This window comes from Zootoca vivipara, chromosome 17 (assembly GCF_963506605.1).
Source record: "Zootoca vivipara chromosome 17, rZooViv1.1, whole genome shotgun sequence".
Taxonomy (NCBI): Eukaryota; Metazoa; Chordata; class Lepidosauria; order Squamata; family Lacertidae; genus Zootoca; species Zootoca vivipara.
The window spans coordinates 40,653,063-40,678,549 of record NC_083292.1 but is presented as its reverse complement, the minus strand read 5'-3'; the positions used below and the strand labels follow the sequence as shown (position 1 = coordinate 40,678,549).

The window sequence follows — 25,487 nt, the reverse complement described above, 5'->3', positions numbered from 1 at the left end:
CCCCGGAAGGCTCGGGGTACGCTTGGGTTGTTGTTGTGGGGGGAACCGTTGCCCCGCAGGATAAAACAAGCACGCTCTGCACTCTGACAAAAGCAAACCATCTGCATGGCGCTGGGTTTACTTGTGAGCAAGGGCCTTTGCTTGCGGAATGAAACGTGGTCAGTTAGGACCTGTCTGCAAACCTGTCAATTGACCGCTGTTATTATGGTCAATTTAGGGCTGCCATATATGGAAGAGCCGCCTTTTCTTAACAGAAACCTTTGACAGGCACATAGGCAGGTGTATAACATACAAAGAAACACCCTGAGCTCGCACACTCTTTCTCGTCCTCCACTGATCCTTCTTGGTTTATATGGGGAGGAACAAAGAGCAGTGAAAGGAAGAGTCAGAAACAATGAAAGGAAAACTCAGTTTTGCTTGCATGAGAAGGGGAGGGAAAGCGAGCACAGACAGCCTTGCTGGTATAAAGAGGAGAGGAGGAAGGAGCCAACTATTGCGTTCGAAAGTTCACAGCTCTTGCAAATAAGACTCTGGACTCAGGCTATGCTTAAAGATGAATAAACAGGCTTATTTTACAGCATCTATCCTGGGAAGGAAAATGAAGCTATCTTCCTCACAGTGGTGAAACAGATGCCTCAATACTCACAGGCAGGACCTGAGCTCAACAGCAGCAAGTCTCCCCATCTGTGAGTCCCAGAAACGGACATTCTGGTGCGTGACTGCCACTCATGGCTCTCTGCACTTCCGGAGAGATACTACGATGGTGGATTTTTCTCCCAGAAGCACTCTTCTTCAGACTACTGCTGTGCTCTTCCTTGGGTAAGGACTTCAATGCTTTCTCCCTAAAGCAAGCAAGCAAGCAAGCAAGCAAACAAACAAACCCACCTAAATATCTGAGTTTCATTTGTTATGAAGAAGGAAATCAATGGCAATATTAGTTACTAGCACTCAGGGCATCCTCTCCCCAGCTGGAACCCTCCCAGAACATACTTGCTGGCTTCAATGGAAGCTCCAACAGAAGGCTTTTGAAATTTATTTGTGTGTGATATTTGTTACTGAGCTGAACTTGGGAGGGCAATCTGCATTTATAATGAAGGTGATCATCTGGTGATTCTGGTGAAGGTGATTCAAACTACAAGAAAGAAAATTCCACCTAAACATTAGGAAGAACTTCCTGACAGTAAGAGCTGTTCGGCAGTGGAATTTGCTGCCAAGGAGTGTGGTGGAGTCTCCTTCTTTGGAGGTCTTTAAGCAGAGGCTTGACAGCCATCTGTCAGGAATGCTTTGATGGTGTTTCCTGCTTGGCAGGGGGTTGGACTGGATGGCCCTTGTGGTCTCTTCCAACTCTATGATTCTATGATTCTATGATCTCCTCTGAAGGTGTGGAGTGAAATGGGATAAAAACACTGGACATGGTGATTGCAAGTCAACCTTGTCTCTAGGGCAGAAATGTTTTCCTGCAGGATTCTTTCCTATCATGTGTCAGTCATTAACCAATACAAAATACTGTAAATGTCAGTTAAGAGCAAACAGTGAATTAGAGGAGCCAACCAATGAGCAGAAAAAGGGGACTGGGGATCTTGGTGAAACAGAGTCAGTTTCTTCTCTGAACTCTGTGTTAACTTAGCTCAGTTGAACACAAAAATAGTGCATAAACATTGCTTCTTAGAATAATTTCTCACTGGGTTGGATCTTTTTGTGCTGAGTTTTTAACAGAAATTTTGTACAGCACTGGTTTTCTAAACTGCTTTGAGACTATCTTACAAGCAAGAAGTACATAAATCTTGTGAACTGAAATAAATGAAGTTTTGTTCCTTGGTTGGGGAAATTCTACTTCTTTTTCAGAATTTCCACCCCAAAATCAGTTCAATGGACAGCTTTGAAAAGGTTTAAGTGTTTAATCAATTGCTTTATTTACAGATGAAGTTCAGAACTCACATTATTTTATTTCTAAACTTTTTCTCTTTTTAAAAAATCTGCTGGGCCAATCTTTTGTCTGAGTGTTTCAGCATTCCAGTTCCTGGATACCAGATTGCTGGAGAACAAAGTGCACTTGATTATTGGAATTAAACTTTGGACTTATAACAATGTCCTTCTCTTCCAGTAAAGGGCCACGTTGTTGGGACAGCTAGGAGAAATTGTAAAATTTATTGGATTTAGGTTCAAATACCTGAGAGACTACTTCCTTCCCCATAGACCATCTCACCTGTTAAAACCAGCAGAAGGGGCACTCTTGGTAGTTTCACCTCCCTCATCTATTTGGGGGAGTGCCAGCCCAGGAGAAAACCTTCTTTGTGGCAGGCTGCTAAACTGTAGATGTCTCTCCCCACAGAAATGCACCTGGCACCTTAATTGTAGAGTTTCTAAAATATGCTGAAGATTCACACCTTTACCCACCCATTGACACCTGCAATATCATTTTTAGAACCCTCCCTATTACATTTTAATACTAGAAACAATACTGATACTATTTTCCCCTTTGTTTGTATCTCCTCCCCCACCACCCTCCCCTCACTAGAAACTTTAAGCCATGCAGTGGGGAATCCAACCCATCAGGTGAAGGGAATCCTGGGAGGATCAGTCTTGTTTCCTGCCAATGTATCTCTAGGAATAACAGTGGAGAAAACTGAATGGGACTTTCGTCCCCAAAGGCATGGCATAGACTATTGGCTGGGGGAATTCAGCCACGGTAAACTGGAGCACCCAAGTCCCACTGACCGGTTTGGACAACGGCTAGACATGGTGGACGAGACAACACTGAGGATCAAAGACCTGGAGTTGGATGATGGTGGAATCTACAATACTCGCATCTGGTTTACTAAATCACAGTATCAAGAACAGCGTTTCAGCCTCACTGTTTATGGTAAGTTTTTGCTTTCAGTGTTTGGCTCATGGAATAGGATCAGCACCATTTCCCTACAAAGGTACTGGAACAAGTGGGACACAACCTTATGCTGATTTCATTTGTGTTCAACAGAGCTGGTGCCAACACCACAGATACACCACCAAGTGAAATGCAAGACTCCACGTGGATGTAATGTGACCTTGCGATGCCACACACCTGGAAGGGAAGATCTCAAGGTCTCCTGGAAAACAGGGGTTCCTCACAGGGCCTTAGGAAAGAGTGTGAATCACTACCAGGTTTTTGACAATGGCAGGGAGCTCCGTGTCTTCTACTGGAACAGGTCTTTTGACTCCAAATTCACCTGCCTGGTCAGCAATCCTGTTGACCAAAAGAGAGCCTCCTTTGACTTGCTCAACATCTGCCAGAGTGAGGAAGGTGAGCAATGTATCCTTTCCTTCATTATCCAAAAGGGGTGCTTGTGATGGTGAATAGGCAGGATGGCCCTTAACATGAGGGATTTGAGGAGTTCTGTTTGTAGTCATAAATGCTGCTCTTCGCATGCTTCTCAGCAGAATTGGAGCATACACAGCACTCCTTGAAGACTGCCCTGATCCTGTGAATTGCTGCTGCTGCCCCCATCTCTTTCTATTCCAAGCACAAGAAAAAGATTCAGAGCAGACAAGTGTGTCTGACAGGCATTCACAGTCCAAATTCTTGCAATACAAACGGAACAGATTAACAACACTTGCTTATTTCATGTTATTTATTCTACTGCTCTGGGCCAGGTCTGAATCTCGGGCCCATGGGTTCAAGCCCCACCTTGGGCAAAAGATCCCTGCAATGCAGGGGGTTGGACTAGATGACTCTAATTGTCGATTCCACCTCTACAGTTCTATGACTCTATGAGAGTCACTCTGGTGGTTGTTATTAGAGTATGTTTTGAAATACTCTTATTGCTCATTGCAGGTGGACAGTTTGGAGCCTTGAGTTGGGGTCCATGGCTTATCCCTGCCCTCATAGCTCTTCTGGCAATAATGGTGATGGTGATGTGGATGTGCTGGAAGATCAGATTAGAAAGGCATAGAAGAGGTAGAACCATCTATATTGATCTTCTTTCCATCTCGCCTGTGAAGGGGCTTCCTGCCAAATACAGTGGTACCTGGAGTTACAAATGCCTCAGGTTACAAATGCTTTAGGTTACAAACTCCGCTCACCTGGAATAGTTACCTCGAGTTCAGAACTTTGTCCCAGGATGAGAATGGAAATCGCAGCGGCAGCAAGAGGTCCCATTAGCGAAAGCATGCCTCTAGTTAAGAACAGTTTCAGGTTAAGAACAGACCTCCAGAATGAATTAAGTTCGTAACTAGAGGTACCACTGTATATCTCTACCTTAATTTTGCTTATCCCAAAAGGCAGAGACTGGTCAGTGCCATGGACTCAATAATATGTCTCATGTTGCATTCCACAGGTGTTTGCTCTTTGATGCAAGAGAAGGGGAAAAGTTGTCTTACAGTCTGGAACTCAGAGAGGAGCCACTCAGAAGATGGTGATGATAAGGTGAGATGATTGTTGTGCAAAGTAATGAAGGGGTGATTGGTAGATAATAACAATTAAAGCACCTGATACATTTGGGAGGCATTTATTACTTATGAAATTATTATTAAAATTGTAATCTGTTATTTTTAAAGTAACAGCAAAAGATTTCAAACAGGCTAGTGACCCGATAATAAATAGCCATCAATTTGGCACAACCTGTCCCTACGAACTATCTCTGCTCATCTGCAGGAAGCTTCTCTTAAAATTATCTTTCGCTGTCACTTGACTCCATCACTTCCATCCAAGAGAAACTCTAGCATCTCTCCCTTATGCTGGAAAGGCTCATATTTCCATGTTTGGTGGAACTGCAGGTAGATATACTCTTTTTGGGAAAAGCTGTTTCACATTATTTCCAAAATTATGCAGCAATGCCTTCCACCCACATCAACTCTTGCCTTGTTATCATTAGACTCAAATTTAAACAATAACCTTCAATGCAGAGACTTTGTAGTTTTACTATTATCAGCAACCTGATTTACAAAGGTCAATTCTGGAAACAACCTATAGAAATCCCCATTGGAATCTGCTTAAATAACATTTGGAATGTGGCTCTATCAGAATAGAGCCTTACTCATCATAGAAGGGTAATTAAAGGCACTTCAAAGATAGACAGTTTTGGCGAGACAAGGCTTCCATTCCTTTCCTTCATAAAATGAGACAAAATATACTTTTATTCCACCCCCAACGTAAGAATCTCTGTAGAGAAACTACTTGACTTGACAATGCATAAATACATGTATTGTTTGTGTACTGTGTGCTGCATATGAAACTTAATAAGAATGTACCACTGGACAAGTTACTGTAGTTATATGTTGTCCTTGTATTTACATTGAACCAATAAAAATTATTTGGATTAAAAAAAACAGACCAATGACCCAAACATTCTGATCAAAAGACCTAACAAATGGATTATGGCACAAGGGGAGGCTTGTGCCAAGAGCCTGTTCCCATCAGGAAAGCATGCATGCCCAGTTAAAGGGGGCAGAATTGAACCCTCCCCTCACCAGCTAGTGAATGGAGAATTCAGGCCTCTGGCTGCAGGGCTCTGCTTCCCACATCCTTCCCCCAGTGAACCTAACAGGATTGCGCTCTCCACTCACCAGCTGTTCTGCACTCTTCCCAAAATACTCATTTTATCATTTCTTTAACCTGGAATCTCAAGTAATAACTGAGTGCTGGAGAATGGAAAGGACATACTTTTGTCAATTCAAAATGGCCCATTCCACTTGCTCTCTCAGGGACTTAGTTATGGCAAGTTGTTCAGGAGCCCATGGAACTAGAAAGCTAGCCCTAATGGCTGGGACTGAGGTGCAGGGAAGGTGCAAATTGGTATCCTTTCATAGAGAACGCTGGCCTTGGACAGGACTTTAATTTGGTCCAGGGTGCAGGTAGGTCAAAATGCCCAGGAACTCTTCTAGGAGTTGCATCTCAAGAGTCCCTCCTGTAATATTTTTCCCCCAATGCAGATTGAACCCTGCATCCCTCAGACCAACATGGGAGATCAGGCACATCTCCCGGAGCCAATGCCAAGGAATTCAGGGGAAAGAGCCACTGAAGTTCTCGCATTGCTGCCAGCTGAGCCAGAGGTACAGCCTACCAGCAGGCTTAAACATTGGCCCTCAAAGTCCCATGACCAGGCCAAAGAGCAAGACTTATCCAGTGATTATGGAAGGGGTCCAGCACTCCTCTTCAGCCTTGCTTTTGATGGAAACAGCACAGGCAAGAAGGGGTAAGTGAAGATATACATCAGATTCAGGAACAGGGGAGGCAGATAGATAAAAATCTGCATTGGATCAAAATGGTCCAATGGTCTGGGTCTCCTTGTGCGCAAGGAATCTCAGGAACGCCTTCATGACCAGCAGCAGATACACTCCTCTTCAGCCTTCCTGTTGCTGCAAACAGCACAGTCTCCGGCTCCTTCAAACCAGGCGCCTTGCCTTGCCTTGCCTCTCTTTTCCTATTTAGCTTGGACTCCCTCCATGCAGAGTGAAGGTGTAAATGGGTGAATAAACCATATTTCTGAAAGTTACAGCAGTCTTTGCCATGTCTTCCATTCTCCAAAGGAACACAGACCCTGTGTGGTGCTTGGGATCCCATGGGCTCTTGCCACTGCTGGGCAGAGAGAGGGGCAGGCACCCGACTTCTGCAACAATACATTGGTCTGGAGCGTAGGGTTGTTTTCACTCTTCTCCCTGGTGAAACATCTACAAAAGAGATTTTCTTTGGGGAAGGAGACATATGTTCCCTAACAGGGATACTCAAAAGGAGCGAGGCAAATATTTTAACAGCAGCAGAGTGACGGTGCTTGTCTGGTGTCAATAAGCAGGGAGTTTCCAAGAGTAGTGCTTCCAACCCTGAAAGATAGATCCCTTGGAATCATTGTATGAGGTTTGGGAAAGAAACAAAAATTTGCTGAAAAGGAAAACACCATGGTGGATATCACCTATAGAGGCTTTAACTGTTAAAAAGTTGAATATGGAAGGGAGATGGGCCACATATGAAGAGATTTTGGTGAAATCAAAGGATGGAAATTAAAACCATACAATGAAATAGAGGAGTTTTTATTGGATGGTTGCAATACCACCAAGTGAATGATGTGTTGTTGAAATATAAAAAAATAGGTTTTGAAGACAAAAGTCTAAATTTCAAATTGAATTGTTGGAAGGCAGAAGCAAACTTTTATCTAAATTGTATAACTTTCTGTTAGAATGGTTTACAAAAGATGAATTGTCAAAAGAAGTGATGATAAAATGGGAAAATGATTTTGGCTATAATATTGAATATGATGCATGTTTAAAATTATGGAATGAAACCTTGAAATTTACAGCATGTGCCGCCTTGAAAGGGAATGTAATGAAAATGATGTATAGATGGTACTTAACACCAGTGAAATTAGCTAAAATGTACCAGATAAGTAATAGAGCGTGTTGGAAATGTAAAGAAAAAGATGGCGAATTTTTTTCATATATTGGGCATGAGAGAAAGTAAAAGGATTCTGAGAAATCATAGAATCATAGAATCAGAGTTGGAAGAGACCACAAGGGCCATCCAGTCCAACCCCCTGCCAAGCAGGAAACACCATCAAAGCATTCTTGACATATGCCTGTCAAGCCTCTGCTTAAAGACCTCCAAAGAAGAACACTCCACCACACTCCTTGGCAGCAAATTCCACTGCCGAACAGCTCTTACTGTCAGGAAGTTCTTCCTAATGTTTAGGTGGAATCTTCAGTATACCTTTCCCAAAAAACCTGAAGCAATTTTGCTAGGTTTGATGGGGGAGGAAATTGCAAAGGTAGATCTGAGATTATTTATGTATGCAACGACTGTAGTGAGGACTTTACTAGCCCCAAAGTGGAAATTACAGGAGATACTGACGATTGAGGAGTGGCAAACGAAGATGATGGACTATGCTGAACTGGCAAAGTTGAAATGCGGGATCCGAAATCAGGGCGAGACAAAGTTCCAGAGAGAATGGAGTAAATAAATTGATTATAATAAGAATAACTGTAGAGGTTTGGAGACACTTGCAGGATTGAAATAAATCCTACGATATGAACTTGAGTTATCAGAAGGAACTATGAGACTTGGACTGAGAAACAAAGCCAAATGGTGGGAGGGAGGGAAGTCATAAGCTTGGCAGAGTGAATGGATTGAGAAGGGTGAATATATGTTGAAATGTAATTTGTTTTGTTTGTTTGGAAAATTTAATAAAAATTATTTAAAAAGAAAAAAGAAAGAGTGATCCCTTGGAAGTGCAAAGCAAACATTATGACATTTATACATGAGCCAGTTCTCCTTGCTGTTTGGTTCCATCTTCATTTTGTTCTTTCTTTCTTTCCTTCTTCTCCTCACCCCTCATCAGACTGGGAAGTGGTTGTGGTCTCGGATGAGAGAGGAAAGGGGAGGATTTTTGAGATCCTGGGGCTTGTATTTTGTGTCAAGGGGGAGAAGTTCTCCAGGTGTTGTGTTTCAAAAGGGGGGGGGGGGAGAGAGAGAGAGAGAGAGAGAGAGAGAGAGAGAGAGAGAGAGAGAGAGAGAGAGAGAGAGAGAGAGAGAATCACACGCTGAACAGGGGTAATAAGAAGTGGGGCAGGATCCCAGCTTCAGCACCACTCATATCCACCCCAGAGTGGCTTGCTCTGCCCCAGAACCCCTCAAGCTGGGCTAGAGACCCTGGAGGCACATTTGCCTACAGAAACCTTCCCTGGTGTCTTCAGGGTCCCATCTGCCCCCTTCCTCCATTTTAGCTCAATTTAACACATTTTGTGTTATTTTCAATAATGCTTGTATTGCTTTGTACACTTTATGATTAATGCATACAAAACGTGTGCACTGATGTGCACATATTTTACCAGAGCATGCATATTTGTACTTATTAATCGGCTGCTGAACAGCAAAGCAAAATTCAAACAAGTGTGGATTTCATCTGTCATGGATGGTTTAGCTAAGATTCCTGCATTGAAGGGGGTTCGACTAGATGACCCTTGGGAGCCCTTCCAATTCTACCATTCTATGATTTTTTTGATTCAAATTAAGTGCTAAAAGCAACATAGATACTAAAGTAAACATAGATACAGAAAAGCTAATGCCTCATGCCCTCATAGTGTAAAAGATACGAGCTGCAACTTACATTGAATTTCTGGGTGGGCACCTCGTGAACATTTCCTATTTTTAGCTCACAACTTTCTCAGCCTGGAAGACAATATCATGCTATTTCTGGCTCATGGTATCATGATTTCAGTTACTCTGCAACCTTTCCCTCTTAGAGGGAGCTTTGGGGATGTGACCTGCAGCATTTCTTATGCGTGGGAATGAAAGCAGAAGCCTGCTGCTGTACAACTGTGGGCAAATCAACTCTCCACCAGCAGAAGGCACACCTGAGGCTCCCTATGTTCCTGGCCAGAAATATTCATGAATTTTGTGAGCAGGAGCCTGGTGATCCTTCTCTCCTTTGGTCCATGGATCCTCTCTTCCCTGGGTAAGAAAAACAGAATGCATAGGGTGAAAAGCTATAGGTTTGGTTGGTAATGAAGGGGAAAGTAACTGACAATGCGGAGCTCATTTAAAGAATAGGCCTACTCCCTGAAAACTCTCCCCCCCCCCGCAATCTCAGGGTCAATGTGTTTTGGCACCTGCTGGTGGTTCACATTCCACTTCACAGCAATTTGAAGTGGCAAGATTTGCCAGAGAGCAGCCTGTTTGGAGGGCTGCAATTTGATCTCTCCGACACCCACGTGATGTGGGAGTTTTTGTTTCCTGAAGCCAAAAGCCCCAGTCGTGTTTGGCATTTTGGCTGGAGATGGAACTGTTTTCCTGTTCTGAAGAAAACTTTCCAGAACGGAAGGAGAAGACTGTGACGTCATCTCAATGACCACTGCAACCAGCAGGTGGCACTGCTTTGGGAGAAGCAGTTGGAACTTTTGTCCTGTGATGTTTGGACTCATGTCCAGAGGCAAAGACTTTTGGACATTAGCTGCAATCGTGTCAAGAAGACCAACAGCAGCACACAGAAGCAAGAAGCTTCACAAAGGGGACTTTTTGCTAGAAGCAATCTCTTTTTGCTGAGTGCATTGCACCAGAGAGACCATGGGACTGAAAAGCATTTGTTGTTTAACATGTTTTTCTCATTCCAGGTCCAAGCGCAGGTGAATGGGTTTCCAGGTTTCGCAGTGTGACTGTTCTGTTCTCAGAACACAAGCTATCCAAAGGAACTAAAGCTCAGCCTGAAGTGCAAAAGTAGCTTGTTCTTTACCATGTTGTGTTATTATGTACACATGAGGATGGTGGAAAGGTTACAGCAACATGTGATGTATTGTCTGTTAACCATATTTTTCCATGCAGGTTGTAAGCACGAAGACTTCCCAGATGCTGATATGTCTGTCACCAAAATGGTCAAAGTACCAGTGATCAGAACGTCGCAAATGGGGGGAGGAAGTTGGTGTCAGTGACAAAGTGTACCCGGAAAAAGTCTAGATTCCAGTGGCAGGGTCTGATATGTGGGTTCCAAAGTCACACACACACAGCACACAATGCTTAGCAAACATATTTAGCAAGTTTTTTCCTGGATAGAGACAGTGACAAAACCCAGAAAAAGCCAGTTTGCCAATGTTTGCATCTGACATGTGGGTTGGGAAAGTCACAAAACAGGGAGCATAACTTCTTCCTGTGGTATTGAGGCATGTACAAAGTACTAAAGCCTCATACCGATTTGTTTATACTCTATTGAGTGCAGTGCAGTGTGGGAGGTAGTTCTAGATGTTTTCCTAGACAACCCCATTGCTGCAGACTTACATAGTAAGTTTTTCGCTGTTATAAACAGCAGATGTGCTCACAAGAGTTTCCACTGCCATAGTGCAAGAGTTGCTAGCACAGTTGCTAAAAGATGGCGCTGTTTGCAGGCAGCTCGATACACAAAGGTATGTGTATGCTGAAGAGTTTGCTAACACAGATGTTTTGATTTCACTGTTGTAAGTAGCTCACCACAGGTCTCAAAACCCGGAGTACAGAGAAGGGTACAGAGTTTGTCCTCAAGAGGCAGTGAACCATGCCCAAAGGCTGTATGGGTAAAGACCATTTTCCTTGGAGAAGGAAGCTGGACCAAATGGGCGTGTGTACCAACAAAGCCAACTGTGCAATTTACTGATAGTCAATGTGCTATGACACCATGACTTATCAGATGTGCAAGATGGTATGGCCAAAGGCAAATCCAGTTGCAGGTAGTTCCAAAGGTGAACTGCAGCACAGGATAAATCGGGGGAGTTTGTTAGGAGATTCATTCCCCATCTGCAGTCATAGGTTTATTGTGTATCATATGACTGTATGTGTTTTCATTCCACAGAGTGGAAGTGACGTAGACAGGATGTTTACGTGGGACTGTTGTTTCTTTGTTCTTTCTCTTTACTGACTGTGATGCCAGAGAGAGGGAGCCATGATGTAGAGCTCCCAGTTTATTTATATGTAAATAAAGCAGTTTAGCCTTATTTACTGACTTGTGCTCATCATGTTTGTGAGAGCAATCACATATTTGGCCTGTGGGACCAGTCTAACAGCTGGCCCCCAGGATGGCCAAATTATTGACAAAAAATAGTGCATAAACATTTTTCCTGAAACACACAAGCAGATGGTTTTTCGATTGCTGCTTAGAATAATTTTTCCCTGGGTTAGATCTTTCTGTGTTGAGTTTTCAACAGACATTTTGCAAAGTTCTGATTTTGTAAACTGCTTTGAGGTTTTATGACAACCAAGAAGTATTAATCTTGTGAACTGAAATAAATGAATTTTTGTTCCATGTGAGGGGAAATTCTACTTATTTTTTGGAATTTTTCCTTGGGACAATTACACAAAGCCAGATATTCCAAAAATTGCAGCATTGCAAACTTTAAAAAGATTTAAGTGTTTAATCAATTTGTTTTTTCAGACTTCACTAAAAACGTTAATGATACTAATTTTGTTTGTATCTCTTCCCCCACCCCTCACCCCTCACCCCTCACTAGAAACTTTAAGCCATGAAGTGGGGAATCCAACCCTTCAGGTGAAGGGAATCCTGCAAGGATCAGTCTTGTTTTTTGCCTATGGATCTGAAGGAATAACAGTGGAGAAAATGGAATGGGACTTTCTACCCCAAAGGGGTGGCTTGGGCTTTTGGCTGGGGGAATTCAGACATGGGAAACTGCAGCACCCAAGTCCCACTGACCGGTTTGGACAACGGCTAGACATGGTGGACGAGACAACACTGAGGATCAAAGACCTGGAGCTGGATGACGGTGGGATCTACAATGCTCGCATCTGGTTTGCTAAATCATTGTTTCAAGAACAGAGTTTCAGCCTCATTGTTTATGGTAAGTAATTACTTCCACTGTTTGGCTCATGGAATAGAATTAGCACCATTCTCTTTATAGGTACTGGGATGGGTGAGGCAAACCTTAAGCTGATTTCATTTGTGTTCCACAGAGCGATGTGGTAAGCAACGATTTTCACAGTTCTGAGCAATGTTCAGGATTGGTGCCATTTTTCTTGAGAGTAGAGGGACACAAACTTCATGTCACTTTCATTTGTGTTCAACAGAGCCGGTGCCAACACCAAAGATAGACCACCAAGTGGAATCCATGACTCCAGGTGGATGTAATGTGACCTTGCGATGCCACACACCTGGAAGAGAAGAGCTCAATATCTCCTGGGAAACTGGGGGTCTGCACAGGGCCTTAGGAAAGAGTGTGAATCAGTTCCAGGTTTCTGACCATGGCCGGGAGCTCCGGGTCTTCTACTGGAACAGTTATTTCGACTCCAAATTCACCTGCCAGGCCAGCAATCCTGTTGATAAAAAGGGAGCCTCCTTTGACTTTCTCAACATCTGCCAGAGTGATGAAGGTGAGCGATGTATCATTTCCTTCATTATCCAGAGGAGGTGCTTGTGGTGGTGAATAGGCAGTCTGCCTCTTAACATGAGGGATTTGAGGAGATTCGTTTGTATTAATAAATGCTCCTCTTTGCATGCTTCTCAGCAGAATTGGAGCATACACAGCACTCCTTGAAGACTGCCCTGATCCTGTGAATTGCTGCTGCCCCCATCTCCTTCTATTCCTAGCATAAGAAATAGATTCAGAGCAGACAAGAGTGTTTGACAGGGCATTCACAGTCCAAAGTATTGCAATACAAATGGGACAGATTAGCAACATTTGCTTATTTCATGTTATTTACTCTACTGCTCTGGGCCAGGTCTGAATCTCAGGGCCATGGGTTCAAGCCCCACCTTGGGCAAAAGATCCCTGCAACGCAGGGGTTGGACTAGATGACTCTAGTTGTCCTTTCCAACTGTAGAATTCCATGGTTCTGTGAGACTCTGTCAGTTGTTATTAGAGTATGTTTTGAGAGACTCTTATTGCTCATTGCAGGTGGACACCTTCGACTCTCAAGTTGGAATCCATGGCTAATCCCTTCCGTCACAATTCTTCTGGTGACAATGGTGATGGTGATGGTGATAGTGATGCTGAATTGGATGTGCTGGAAGATCAGATTAGAAAGGAATGGAAGAGGTAGGACCATGTCAATTTTTTTTTTATATAATTATTTTTATTAAAGATTTTCTTGGGTTACAAAGGTAGTGCAATGTCTCGTTGATGTTTTTTTCATGCGTCATTTTTACACATCAATTTTACTTGTTGAGACATTATGAGGAAGGGGGGAAAGAGGTGGGTGGGATGAGGAGTTGGGTGTGATGGATTGTCGATGTTTCTGTCTTTCTTGATATGTGTAGGGGTTCGGCGTCAGCAACGTTTGTGCAGGTTCTCTGTTGTCTGTTCGTGTTTCTTTGTTGGTGAGAGAGGTCAGGATTTGTCTTAGAATGTGGTTGTTCATTTATGGTTGGCTGTGATGATCCTTAGTTTCTTGCGTGAGTGGGGTGGGAGGGTGTTTTGATCAAGTTAGCCATATTGATTTGTATGCTGATGGTAAGTTGTTGTCATTGTCCTCTTGGGCTGTATAAGTGATGAAGGGGAACCATACTGGGGTGAAGGTGTCTTCTTCTGTTTGTCCCCGTGTCAGTTTCAGCTTACTGGTTAGCTTTTCTAGTAGGGCTGTTTCCCATACAACTTGGTACCAGTGGTCCAAGCCCACTCCCGATAGGTCCCTCCAGTGCCTGGCTATGATGTTTCTGGTTGCTGATAACAGATGAATAATACGTTCTTTATGATCTGAGTGAGCGTTGTTATCTTGAAAGATATTTAGTAAAACCAATTCTGGGATAATTTCTAGCACTTGCTTAGTTATTTTACAAATTTCTTGCATGGATGACTTCCAGAATGATTGAATTTTAGGGCACTCCCACCACATGTGGAGATATGTGCCTGTGGAAGTGCATCCTCTCCAACATTTTGATGAGATTCCTGGACGTATTAGTGATAGTTTTCGTGGAGTCAGGTACCATCTGTGAGTTAGTTTCAACGAGAGTTCTTTTCTTTTCATTGATATAGATTTGAAAGGGGGTTTCGACCACATTTTAGTCCATTGGGTAGGGTTGATTTCATATCCTATGTCATCCTCCCATTGTCGTTTTATCTTGTCCAGGGGATCTATGGGATTCTGAATTAGTATTTTGTAAATTGCAGATACCATCCCTTTTCCGTGTCCTCTTGGCAATTGGAGGAGGCTTTCGAAAGCTGTCAGGGGTCTAGTTGCTGCTGATTTTACAGTTGGGTTATTCAGAAAGGCATGTAGTTGGTGTTGTGCTAACCAGGGCATTGGGATGTCTTCTAGTTTGTCCTGCATTTCTTGTGGTGACAAAGGCTTGTTATCTTTATAGAAGTCCATTAGGCGATGTAAACCTTTGGTTTGCCAGGTCTTTATCTGGAGGTTTTGTGCTGCATGATGGAACAATGGATGGTAAGCCAGGGGAATTAATGGGGATGGGGTTGGAGATAATTTACTGGTTTCTGCTTTCCATGCTTTGAACATGGTTTGTGTGTATCTGTTGAGTGTTGTGGGAATCTTCCTTAATTTGTTTGGGAGAAATGGATATGCTGTGGTGCAGATATTTTCAATTGAATCCCTCTCCAGATGTACCCATTGTTTTGTCTCGTCTTCTAGTATATATGGGATTATATGGCGTATTTGGTTGGCGTTGTAGTATGTTTCTATGTTAGGGATTCCCCAGCCTCCTACTGAGGTGGGGAGGTGAAGGTATTTGGTGCCAATCCTTGTTTTTTTATGTGAGAAAATAAAAGAATGTAATTTTCCCTGCCATTTGCGAAGTTGGGTTGGGGAGATCCAGATTGGGAGGGTTTGGAATAAGTATGTCAGTTTTGGGAGGGTGACCATTTTGACGATGGCTATCCTGTCTGAAAGAGTGAAACTCATACTGTCCCATTTCTTTAGGTCTTTGTTTATTTGTCACCACATGGGTTTGTAATTATGGAGGTATAATTTATTGAGGTTCTTGGTTATTTGTACCCCTAGATATCTGAATTTGGTGTGACAAAGTTTTATTTTGGTGATATTAGTAAGTTCTTTTTGGATATGGGGAGGGGTATTGAAGCACATGGCTTCTGATTTTCCAAAGTTTACCTGTAGACCCGACACCATTGCAAATGTGTTGAGTTCTCTGATTAGGGAGGTTGCTGTATTTAAGGGGTCTGGTGTTGTGACCATCAGGTCATCCGCAAAGAGCCCTAATTTATAATTTTTGCCTTTTATTTCCACTCCCTTGATGTCTGCGGCTGCTCGGATTCGGATTGCTAGGGGCTCCAAAGCTAGGATGAATAGGAATGGAGACAGCGGGCATCCTTGTTTTGTGCCTCTTTGGATTGCTATGGTGTTTGAGTCCATATTATTAATTCTGCATTTTGCTGAGGCTTGGGAATATATTTGTTTGAGGATTTGTAGGAAGTTGGGGCCAAATTTCATGTTAGTTAGTACTGCTAGTAAGTATTTCCACTCTAAGCAATCAAAAGCTTTGAGGATATCTAGGGACATAATTGTCAGTGGAAGTTTAGTTGCCTTGCTGTGGTTGATTAAGTTTAGTAGTTTCCTGATGGGGTCTGTAATATTGCGACCAGGGACGAAGCCAGTCTGGTCTGGGACTATTAAATTGCCTAGAAAGAATTTTAAGCGATTGGCCAAGATTGATGTGAATATTTTGTAATCCTGATTTATTAGTGAAATTGGGCAGTAAGATTCTACTTTGAGGCTGTCCTTTAATGGTTTTGGGATGGAGACTATTTTGGAGTGATTCCATGTTTTGGGGATGAGCCCCCCTTTCATGATATCATTGAATAGGCGGATCATGTAGGGCATCAGGGGTTCCTTGAATTTTTTATAGTATCTATTTCCTCAGGGGTGATAGGGCTGTCCATAAATTCTTGTTCCTCGTCGGTTAAGGTGGGCATGGTCAGGTTTGTCAGGAATTTTCTAATTCCCTCCTCAGTTGGGTTGTGAGAAGTGTACAGATTGGAGTAGAATTCTGCAAATTCAGAGGTTATCTCTTTCGGGGAAAATGTTACGTTGCCGTCTTTTTTGGTGATGCAGTGTATTCTTGTCTTAAGTGCTTTCTTCCTGCATCTATTTGCTAATAGTCTGGAGTTTGTCCCTCCGTACTCATAAAAGTGCTGTTTAGAATATAAAATATTGATCATTGTTTTGTTGATTTCTAAGGAGTCTAATTCTCTTCTCTTTTGTTCTAGAAGTTTAAGTAGTTTTTTGGAACCTGTTTGTTTGTAACGTGATGAGAGGGCAGTGATGTCTTGTTCTATTTTGTTAATTTTTGAAGAGGTTTGTTTTTTAAGGAGTGCTTTCTCTTTTATGCAAGCTCCTCTGGTCACCGCTTTCATTGCGTCCCATAAGAGGGGGGTATTTATATTGTCTACATCATTCTCCTTAAAATAGTTTTGAAGAGTTTTTGTGATACTTGCTCTAATTTGGGTGTTTGTGGTTAGGATGGGACTGAAAGACCATGATGGAGTGGTTTGCGTTTCTTCACCTATTTTAACAGTGACTTCTACTGGGGCATGATCTGTGATTTTGATGTTGCCTATGTTTGTTGATTCTACTAAGTGGATCAGACCCTGCGTGAGCATGATGCTGTCCAGTCTGGACGTTGTACCATGGCGTCCGGACTGGAATGTGTGGGTGGTGTCTCCCGGGTTGTGTTTGCCCCAAATGTCATAGAGACCCCTGTTTTTTAACATTTTTAGTAACTTGTAAGAAGCCTTAGTTGTTTGGGAGGGGGGGTTGAGGAGGTTTGCCTGTGAGTTTACAGGATGTGTGTTTTCCAAAGTTATGCCCTTTATATTTAAGTTAAGGTCGCCTCCTAGAATTGCTTCCCCCTCAGAGAAAGAAAGGAACTTGTTTAGTGTTGTTTGAAAGAATTCAAGTTGTCTCGAATTAGGGCCATATAATGAGCCGATTGTCAGTTTAATTTTGCCATCTAGTATTCCTTTAATGAAAATGAATCTACCTTTTTTGTCCTTTAGGACTGTTGTGGCGTTGAAATTTAGGTCCCTACTAATTATTACAGCTACTCCGCGGGCCTTTCCTGAGCCTTGTGCTACCCATTGTTGACTAAAACGAGGGTCATTCAGGAGTTTGTTCCCTTTGGGTGGGTTGTGTATTTCTTGCAGGAAGGTGATGTGTGGTTTCATGGTATTTATGTATGAGGTGATACGTTTTCTCTTGATGGGGTTTCCCAGCCCCCTCACATTTAATGTGATTGCTTTTAAGCTAGCCATCTTGTTTATTTATTTTGTAGGATGGTTCCTTGCCAACCCGTCTGGGTTGCCCTATGTCCCTCACTTCGTGTTGTGTATTGAACCATTGGGGTCACGCTGACTTATGGTGTGGCAGGTGGGGGTTCAGTGGGATTAGAATTAGAATCGGGTGAAAGAGTGGGGGGTAAGTTATAGAGGGTTTCCTATATGTAGTTATATAGGTGTTTGTTTGGGGTATTTTGGACCTTACGGCAATTAGCCAGTTGGTCCTTGGTCTCGGCTGATGTGAAGGGCTGTACTCAAGGACAGGCCTTCCCCTTCGTCGTTTGTGACAGGGGGTGATCAGTGAGACTTTGTAGAGTGGTTTTGTAATGTCAGTGTCAGGTACAAGGTTTGTGAGCAATGTTGCCAATGTTAATAGCAACATCACTGATGTGTTAGAGTGTGTGTATGTGTTGGCGCGCTCTGGTGCCACCATGTTGTTGAATATGTATCATGTTTTAGCCTGATAGTGAGTTGTGTTATGGATGTTGGGGGAGCTGTTTTTCTCTCGTTTGGTATGAAAGGGATACTGGAGATATGGGTTGTGGTTGATGGGGAATGTAATTGAGGTTATCTGGACTGGTGTCGGGGTGGGGTTGGGATAGGTTCTATGGAGGTGTGGTGTTGGGGGGGGATACTGATGATGTTAGTTATGTTCAAGGCCTATGGGGAGGAGGGTAGGGGGGGTAGGGGGATCACCAGACTTGCAGTTCGATATGTTTTCCGGTTGCCTCATTCAGCTGTGGTTGTTGTTGTTGTTGTTGTTGTAGGGTTGTTCCTCAGTGATGTTTTGGTTCGGTTGATCATGGATTGGCGTCCTGTGGAGAATGTTCGGTAGAATGATTTTGTGCACGATGGTAGATGATTGTATCGACGAGTCTTGACGTATTGCTTCTGTTGTCTCTTTCCTCTCTTTACTTCCATCCATTCATTTACTGCTGTTCCATTTTCTTGATCTCGGCTGTCACTTGGTAGGTCTTTCTGTTGCTGGTTCAATGGAGGGTCGAGCCCAAGGTTCCTCAATAGTTGTTGGGCTTCCGTTTCGTTTGTAGCCATGTATTGCGTTGTATCAGTTGCCACGATGAGACAGAAGGGAAAGCCCCAACGATATCGAATCCCTTTTTGCTGAAGAAGTTGAGTGTATGGACGTAGGCTTTTCCTCCGATTTAGGGTGTCCTGGGATAAATCTTGTAGGACCAATATGGAATTGTCTTTGTATTGGAGGTTGGTTGAGTTTCTGAGGCTGTTCCATATCTCCTCCTTTTTTCTGTAGCGTGAAAAGCACACTATGATGTCTCTTGGGTGGGCACCAAGTTTTGGCAAAGGTTTTAGAGCTCTGTGTGCCCTTTCCAGATCAGATATCTCGAGTGTCAGATTTGGGATTGTATCTTTCAACCAGCTCACAATTAGGTCTGCTGGGCTTTTCTCCTCTGCTTTTTCTGGGAAGTTGCGGAAGCGGATATTGCAACGTCTGTTTCGGTCTTCGATGTCTGCTTGTTTAATTCTCAATTCTTTGTTTTCTCTTTCCAGTTCGCACAATTTCTCATTCATGCGTGTGGTTTCATCCCGATATTGCTCTATTGTTCTTTCTTGCAATTGATTCTTCTTTTCTAGAGCTTCCACTCTGGAGGTAAGATTGCTGATTAGTAGCTGTATAGGGGTCGTTGCATTTTCCACTGCAGCTTCCAGTTTACTTGTCATCCTCTCTTCCATTTCTCTTAGGTGTTGTAATATTTCATCATTTTGAGGAGGTGTTGCGATCTCAATGTTTTTTACCATCTTTTTAGTTGGTGACACCTTCATTTCCTTGACGTTTTTGGTTTGAGGTTTGTTTGGCATTCTCTTGTTTTTAAAATACTTTAAAAAAGTATTCTTATGTATTAAGACGGAGTGAATAATATAAAGCTAGGGTAAAAGAGGTTGAGGGGGAGAGGACAACAGCTTTAAAGTGGTATAGGTGAAGTAAAAGAGTTGGGAGCTTGCAGGGGAGGGGGGTTGATTTTGTTTTGCTTTGTTTTTTCTTAAAGGGTTAAAATGTATGAAGAGAGAAGAGTTGGGTGCTAAAAGGTGAAAGGTGGAGGTGATAAATGGTAATAATACTATAAATATTGATTAAAGAGGGGAAGGGGGGGAATATTATTTTTTTTATTAAAAAAAAAGTGGGGAGGGAGGAGGGGGAAGAGGAAAAATTATTTCTATTTATTTTGTAGAAAAAAAATTAAGGGTAAAAGTGGGAAAAGGGGAGAAAAAGAATATATTTATTTATTTATTTATAAATATATATATATTTAAAAAATGTATAGATATATAGATATATAAAAATTTAATATTATATATATATATATAATTTTTTTAAAAAAAAATTCTTTAAAAAAAAATTAAAAATGGAAAAAACGAGGCCTTTCTAGTGGGCCTCCCTCTGGGCTTCTGGTTCGCTCCTTCCTCAATAGTTGGCGGGAAAGTGGACTCAGGCTGGGTCTAGGCCCAGCCGTGTGCTTCCTCGTGGCCTCAGTCCGTCCTCCTACCTCTCTCACAGTATTGGCGGCGGTAGCGGCAGCAGATCGATGGCGGGGCAGTTGGGCCAGGCTGGCAGGACCTCCCTCCTTCCCCCACGCAGCTCGCGCTTGCCCCCGGGTCTCTCCGGTCTCGGGGCCCTGGGCAGCCGGGTGACCTCGGTGCGACGGTGGCGCAGCAGCAGCCGCAGCAGGGAAGTTGACAGGTCCGAGGCTCAAGGCTCCACTCTCCGAGGGACTCCTCTCCCTCCTCAGGTCAAGCGCGGCGGTGATGGCGATAGCGGCGGCCGCGGCAGCAAAAAGGTCGGGGCTATTACCCCCAACAACCACCTCTCTCTCCCTCTGCCCTCGAGGCCCCGGCGCGCCGTGAGGCGGGAAATCCTGGGCAAGCGCGGCGGTGATGGCGATAGCGGCGGCCGCGGCAGCAAAAAGGTCGGGGCTATTACCCCCAACGACCACCTCTCTCTCCCTCTGCCCTCGAGGCCCCGGCGCGCCGTGAGGCGGGAAATCCTGGGCCTCGGGGCTTCGCTCAATCAGCGGCCGATGGGCGGACGGGTGTCCTGGATTCCAACCCGCCGCGCTCGCAGGGGAGGGGGGGCTCCCGGATGGTCCACTGGGCACCCCCGGCACCCACGCAACTGCAGCGGCGGTCACAGCGGCTCAGGAGCCGCTCAGGCAGCGCGAACTCACCGGCCGCCCTCAAGAGCTCCGTGGTGCCGTGGCGCGCGCCATGATGCCTCGCCCAGGACCATGTCAATTGATTTTCTTTCCATCTCCCTTGAGAAGAGGGGTTCCTGCCAAATACAGTGGTACCTGGGGTTACAAATGCCTCAGGTTACAAACTCCGCTCACCTGGAAGAGTTACCTCGAGTTGAGAAGTTTGCCCCAGGATGAGAATGGAAATCACAGCGGCAGCAAGAGGCCCCATTAGCAAAAGCACACCTCTAGTTCAGAACAGTTTCAGGTTAATAACAGACTTCAGGAAACGAATCAAGTTTGTAACTAGAGGTAACACTGTATACCTCTACCTTTCTTTTGCTTATCCCGAAAGGCAGAGACTGGTCAGTGCCATGGACTCAATAATGTGTCTCATTTTGCATTCCACAAGTGTTTGCTCTTTGATGCAAGAGAAGGGGAAAAGTTCCATGACAGTCTGGAACTCAGAGAGGAGCCACTCAGAAGATGGTGATGATAAGGTGAGATGATTGTTGTGCAAAGTAATGAAGGGGTGATTGGTAGATAACAACAATGAAAGCATCTGATTTGGGAGGTATATGTTACTTATGAAATTATTATTAAAAGTGTAATCTTTGATTTTTAAAGAAACAACAGCAACAAAAAACAGATTTCAAACAGGCTAGTGACCCGATAATAAACGGCCATCAATTTCGCACAACCTGTCCCTACGAACCATCTCTGCTCCTCTGCAGGAAGCTTCTCTTAATATTATCTTTCGCTGGCTCTGGACTCCATCCCATCCAGGCAAAATAAACACGAGCATCTCTCCCTTGCACTTCAAAGGCTTATATTTCCATTCATGGTAGAGCTGTACTTTGGTATACTCCTTTTGGGAAAAGCTGTTTCACATTATTTCCAAAATTATGCAGCAATGGCTTCCACCCAATTCAGCTCTTGCCTTGTCATCATTAAACTCAAATTTAAGCAATAACCTTAAAGGCAGAGACTTTGTATTTTTACAATTATCAGCAGCCCAATTTGCAAAAGGCCAATACTCAAAACAACCGATAGAAATCCCCATTGGAATCTGGGTAAATAACATTTGGAATGTGGCTCCACCTGAACACCTTACTCACCATCGAAGGTTAATTAAAGGCACTTCAAAATAGACACTTTTGGCGAGACTTATCTTTCATTCTTTTCCTTAATAAAATGAGACCCTACCGTATATAGTTTTATTCCACGCACAGCGTAAGAATCTCTGTGCAGAGGCTACTTGTCTTGACAATGAATAAATAAATGTATTGTTGTGTACTGTGTATTGCATATGAAACTTAATAACAATATACCACTAGACAAGTTCCTGTAGTTATATGTTGTCCTTGTATTTACATTAAACCAATAAAAAATTTTTGGATTAACAAAAACAAAAACAAGCCAGTGACCCAAATGTTCTGATCAAAAGACCTAACAAATTGATTATGGCACAAGGGGAGGCAGGAAGCTTGTGCCAAGAGCATGTTCCTATCAGGAGAACATACATTGCTAATTAAAATGAACAGAATTGAGCCCTCCCCTCACCAGCTAGTGAATGGAGGATTCAGCCCTCTGGCTGCATGGCTCTGCTTCACACATGATTCCCCCAGTGAACCCAACAGGATTATGCTCTGCACTCACCAGCTGTTCTGCCCTCTTCCCAAAATACTACTTGATTGATTATTTATCATTGATGATAACTGAGTGCTAGAGAATGGAAAGGACATACCGGTACTTTACTCAATTCAAAATGGCCAATTCCACCCGCTCTCTCAGGGACCTAGTTATGGAAAGTTGTTCAGGAGCCCATGGAACTAGAAAGCTAGCCCTAAAGGCTGGGACTGAGGTGCAGGGAAGGTGCAAATCCGTATCCTTTCTTAGAGAACCCTGGACTTGGACAGGACTTCAGGTGGGTCAAAATGCCAAGAAACTCTTTCAGGAGTTGCATCTCAAGAGTCCCTCCTGTCGTATTTTTTCTCCAATACAGATTGAACACTGCATCCCACAGACCAACATGAGAGATCAGGCACATCTCCCGGGGCTACGGCCAAGGAATCCACTGAGGGTCCCTAAGAGGAAAGAGCCATTGAAGACCTCTCATGGCTCCCAGTCAAGCCGGAGCTACAGCCTACCCAGCGCCTTTGAACACTGGTCCCAAGAGTCCTGTGATCAGGACAGAGAGCAATGCACCAAGACTTATGCAGTGACTATGAAGGAGGTCTCCTTGAGAGCAAAGAGTGCCAGAAATGCCTTCATCACCAGCACTTACAAGAGTGTATAAGGCACTCCTCTTCAGCCTTGCTTTTGATGGAAACAACACAGGCAAGAAGGGGTGAGTGAAGATATACATCAGGAACAGAGGAGGCAAATAGATAAAAAGCTGCATTGGATCAAAATGGTCCAATGGTCTGCATCTCCTTGTGTGCAAGGAATCTCAGGAATGCCTTCATAACCAGCAGCAGATGCACTCCTCTTCAGCCTTGCTGTTGCTGGAAACGGCACAGGTCTCCGGCTCCTTCAACCCAGATGCCTTTCCTTTCCTTGCCTCTCTTTTCCTATTTAGCTTGGACTCCTTCCATGCAGAGGGACCCAGGTGGCGCTGTGGTTAAACCACTGAGCCTAGGGCTTGCTGATCAGAAGGTCGGCGGTTTGAATCCCTGTGACGGGGTGAGCTCCCGTTGCTTGGTCCCAGCTCCTGCCAACCTAGCAGTTCGAAAGCACATCAACCTTTCCCTCTTAGAGGGAGCTTTGGGGATGTGACCTGCAGCATTTCTTATGCGTGGAAATAAAAGCAGGAGCCTGTTGCTGTACAACTGTGGGCAAATCAACTCTCCACCAGCAGAAGCCATACCTGAGGCTCCCTATGTTCCTGGCCAGAAATATTCATGAATTTTGTGAGCAGAAGCCTGGCGATCCTTCTCTCCTTTGGTCCATGGATCTTCTCTTCCCTGGGTGAGTCCCTGGGTAAGAAAAGGAGAATGCATAGGGTGAAAAGCTTTAGGTTTGCTTGGTCATGAAGGGGAAAGTAACTGACAATGCTGCGGTCAACTGGAGAATATGCCAATTCCGCCCAAGCGCCGTAGAAGATGCCCAAAAATTCCAACTCTCCAACACTCACAAGGAAATTTACATCAAATCTAAATCCTTAAACCTGTTCCTCACTTCCACTGTGCCAGTCATTAACTAATACAAAATAAATGTCAGAGGAAACACAGAATTGGGGGAGCCAACCAATGAGTAGGAAAAGAGGACTGGGGATCTTGGTGGGACAGAGTCAATTTCTTCTCTGAACTCTGTTTTAACGTAGCTCAGTTTAACACAAAAACATTTTGCAAAGTTCTGATTTTGTAAACTGCTTTGAGGTTTTATGACAACCAAGAAGTATTAATCTTGTGAACTGAAATAAATGAATTTTTGTTCCATGTGAGGGGAAATTCTACTTATTTTTTGGAATTTTTCCTTGGGACAATTACACAAGACCAGATATTCCAAAAATCGCAGCATTGCAAACTTTAAAAAGATTTAAGTGTTTAATCAATTGCTTTTTCAGACTTCACTAAAAATGATAATGATACTGTGAGGGACAGGGGATATCGCGAAGTCCCTCCCCTCCTGAGTTCCAGCCCATCCCCGAGCGCAGGGGAAAGCAGGGAGAGTTCCGACTCAAGTGGGGAAGCAGGAAGTCGTGTCCGAGGCTCAGGCAAGGTAGCGGAGCCATCGTCCCAGGTGGGACAGGAAGGGGGAAGCAAGGGGGGCAAGCCTATCCCCCCAACTCCGGAATTGCGCAGGAGGCGTCGGGGGAAGAGGCTGGGTCTCCCCAAGTTGTTATGTTGGAGAAAGACGCGCCAAACGCCATTCGGAGGTTCTGACTCAAGCGGTTAAGATGTTCCTCTGTAAATAGCACTGCCTTTAGCACTGTAAATACACAGCACCAAATAAAAGATAAAATGCAGAGCTGTGTGGAGTCGTTACTCTGAAGTAGCCCTTCAGACCCCTGTGACAGATACTAATTTTGTTTGTATCTCTTCCCCCACCCCTCACCCCTCACCCCTCACTAGAAACTTTAAGCCATGAAGTGGGGAATCCAACCCTTCAGGTGAAGGGAATCCTGGGAGGATCAGTCTTGTTTTTTGCCAATGGATCTGAAGGGATAGCAGTGGAGAAAATGGAATGGGACTTTCTACCCCAAAGGGGTGGCTTGGGCTTTTGGCTGGGGGAATTCAGACATGGGAAACTGCAGCACCCAAGTCCACTGACCGGTTTGGACAACGGCTAGACATGGTGGACGAGACAACACTGAGGATCAAAGACCTGGAGCTGGATGACGGTGGGATCTACAATGCTCGCATCTGGTTTGCTAAATCATTGTTTCAAGAACAGAGTTTCAGCCTCATTGTTTATGGTAAGTAATTACTTCCACTGTTTGGCTCATGGAATAGAATTAGCACCATTCTCTTTATAGGTACTGGGATGGGTGAGGCAAACCTTAAGCTGATTTCATTTGTGTTCCACAGAGCGATGTGGTAAGCTACGATTTTCACAGTTCTGAGCAATGTTCAGGATTGGTGCCATTTTTCTTGA

General features: G+C 43.8%; 2 protein-coding genes across 10 annotated transcripts in view; both read left to right on the top strand.

Annotated features, from left to right (window-relative positions):
* The first annotated feature begins 265 nt into the window (after positions 1-265).
* LOC118078661 (SLAM family member 8-like) overlaps positions 266-25,487 on the top strand; it is a 25,407-nt gene continuing 185 nt past the window's right edge. The window contains exons 1-9 of one of the 9 annotated variants that reach the window (XM_060269686.1): positions 3,149-3,280; positions 4,314-4,402; positions 5,908-6,170; positions 11,935-12,279; positions 12,506-12,808; positions 13,333-13,473; positions 19,210-19,309; positions 19,402-19,505; positions 24,965-25,081. In XM_060269686.1, the coding sequence (XP_060125669.1) occupies positions 4,389-4,402; positions 5,908-6,170; positions 11,935-12,279; positions 12,506-12,808; positions 13,333-13,473; positions 19,210-19,309; positions 19,402-19,426 (1,191 nt within the window). In that variant the 5' untranslated portion in view covers positions 3,149-3,280; positions 4,314-4,388 and the 3' untranslated portion in view covers positions 19,427-19,505; positions 24,965-25,081. Of the gene's footprint in view, positions 820-2,518; positions 2,864-2,977; positions 3,281-3,811; positions 3,935-4,313; positions 4,403-5,907; positions 8,412-9,207; positions 12,280-12,505; positions 12,809-13,332; positions 13,474-19,209; positions 19,310-19,401; positions 19,506-20,215; positions 20,291-24,964; positions 25,309-25,487 lie in introns of those variants that run through there. The other 8 variants (XM_060269684.1, XM_060269680.1, XM_060269681.1 and 5 more) reach the window with 8 other exon arrangements.
* On the top strand, positions 20,088-24,965 carry LOC118079436 (uncharacterized). The gene is made up of 2 exons (XM_060269702.1): positions 20,088-21,388; positions 22,894-24,965. Exon 1 carries the CDS (start codon positions 20,244-20,246, stop codon positions 21,084-21,086), a length of 843 nt encoding a protein of 280 aa, XP_060125685.1. The 5' UTR covers positions 20,088-20,243; the 3' UTR covers positions 21,087-21,388; positions 22,894-24,965.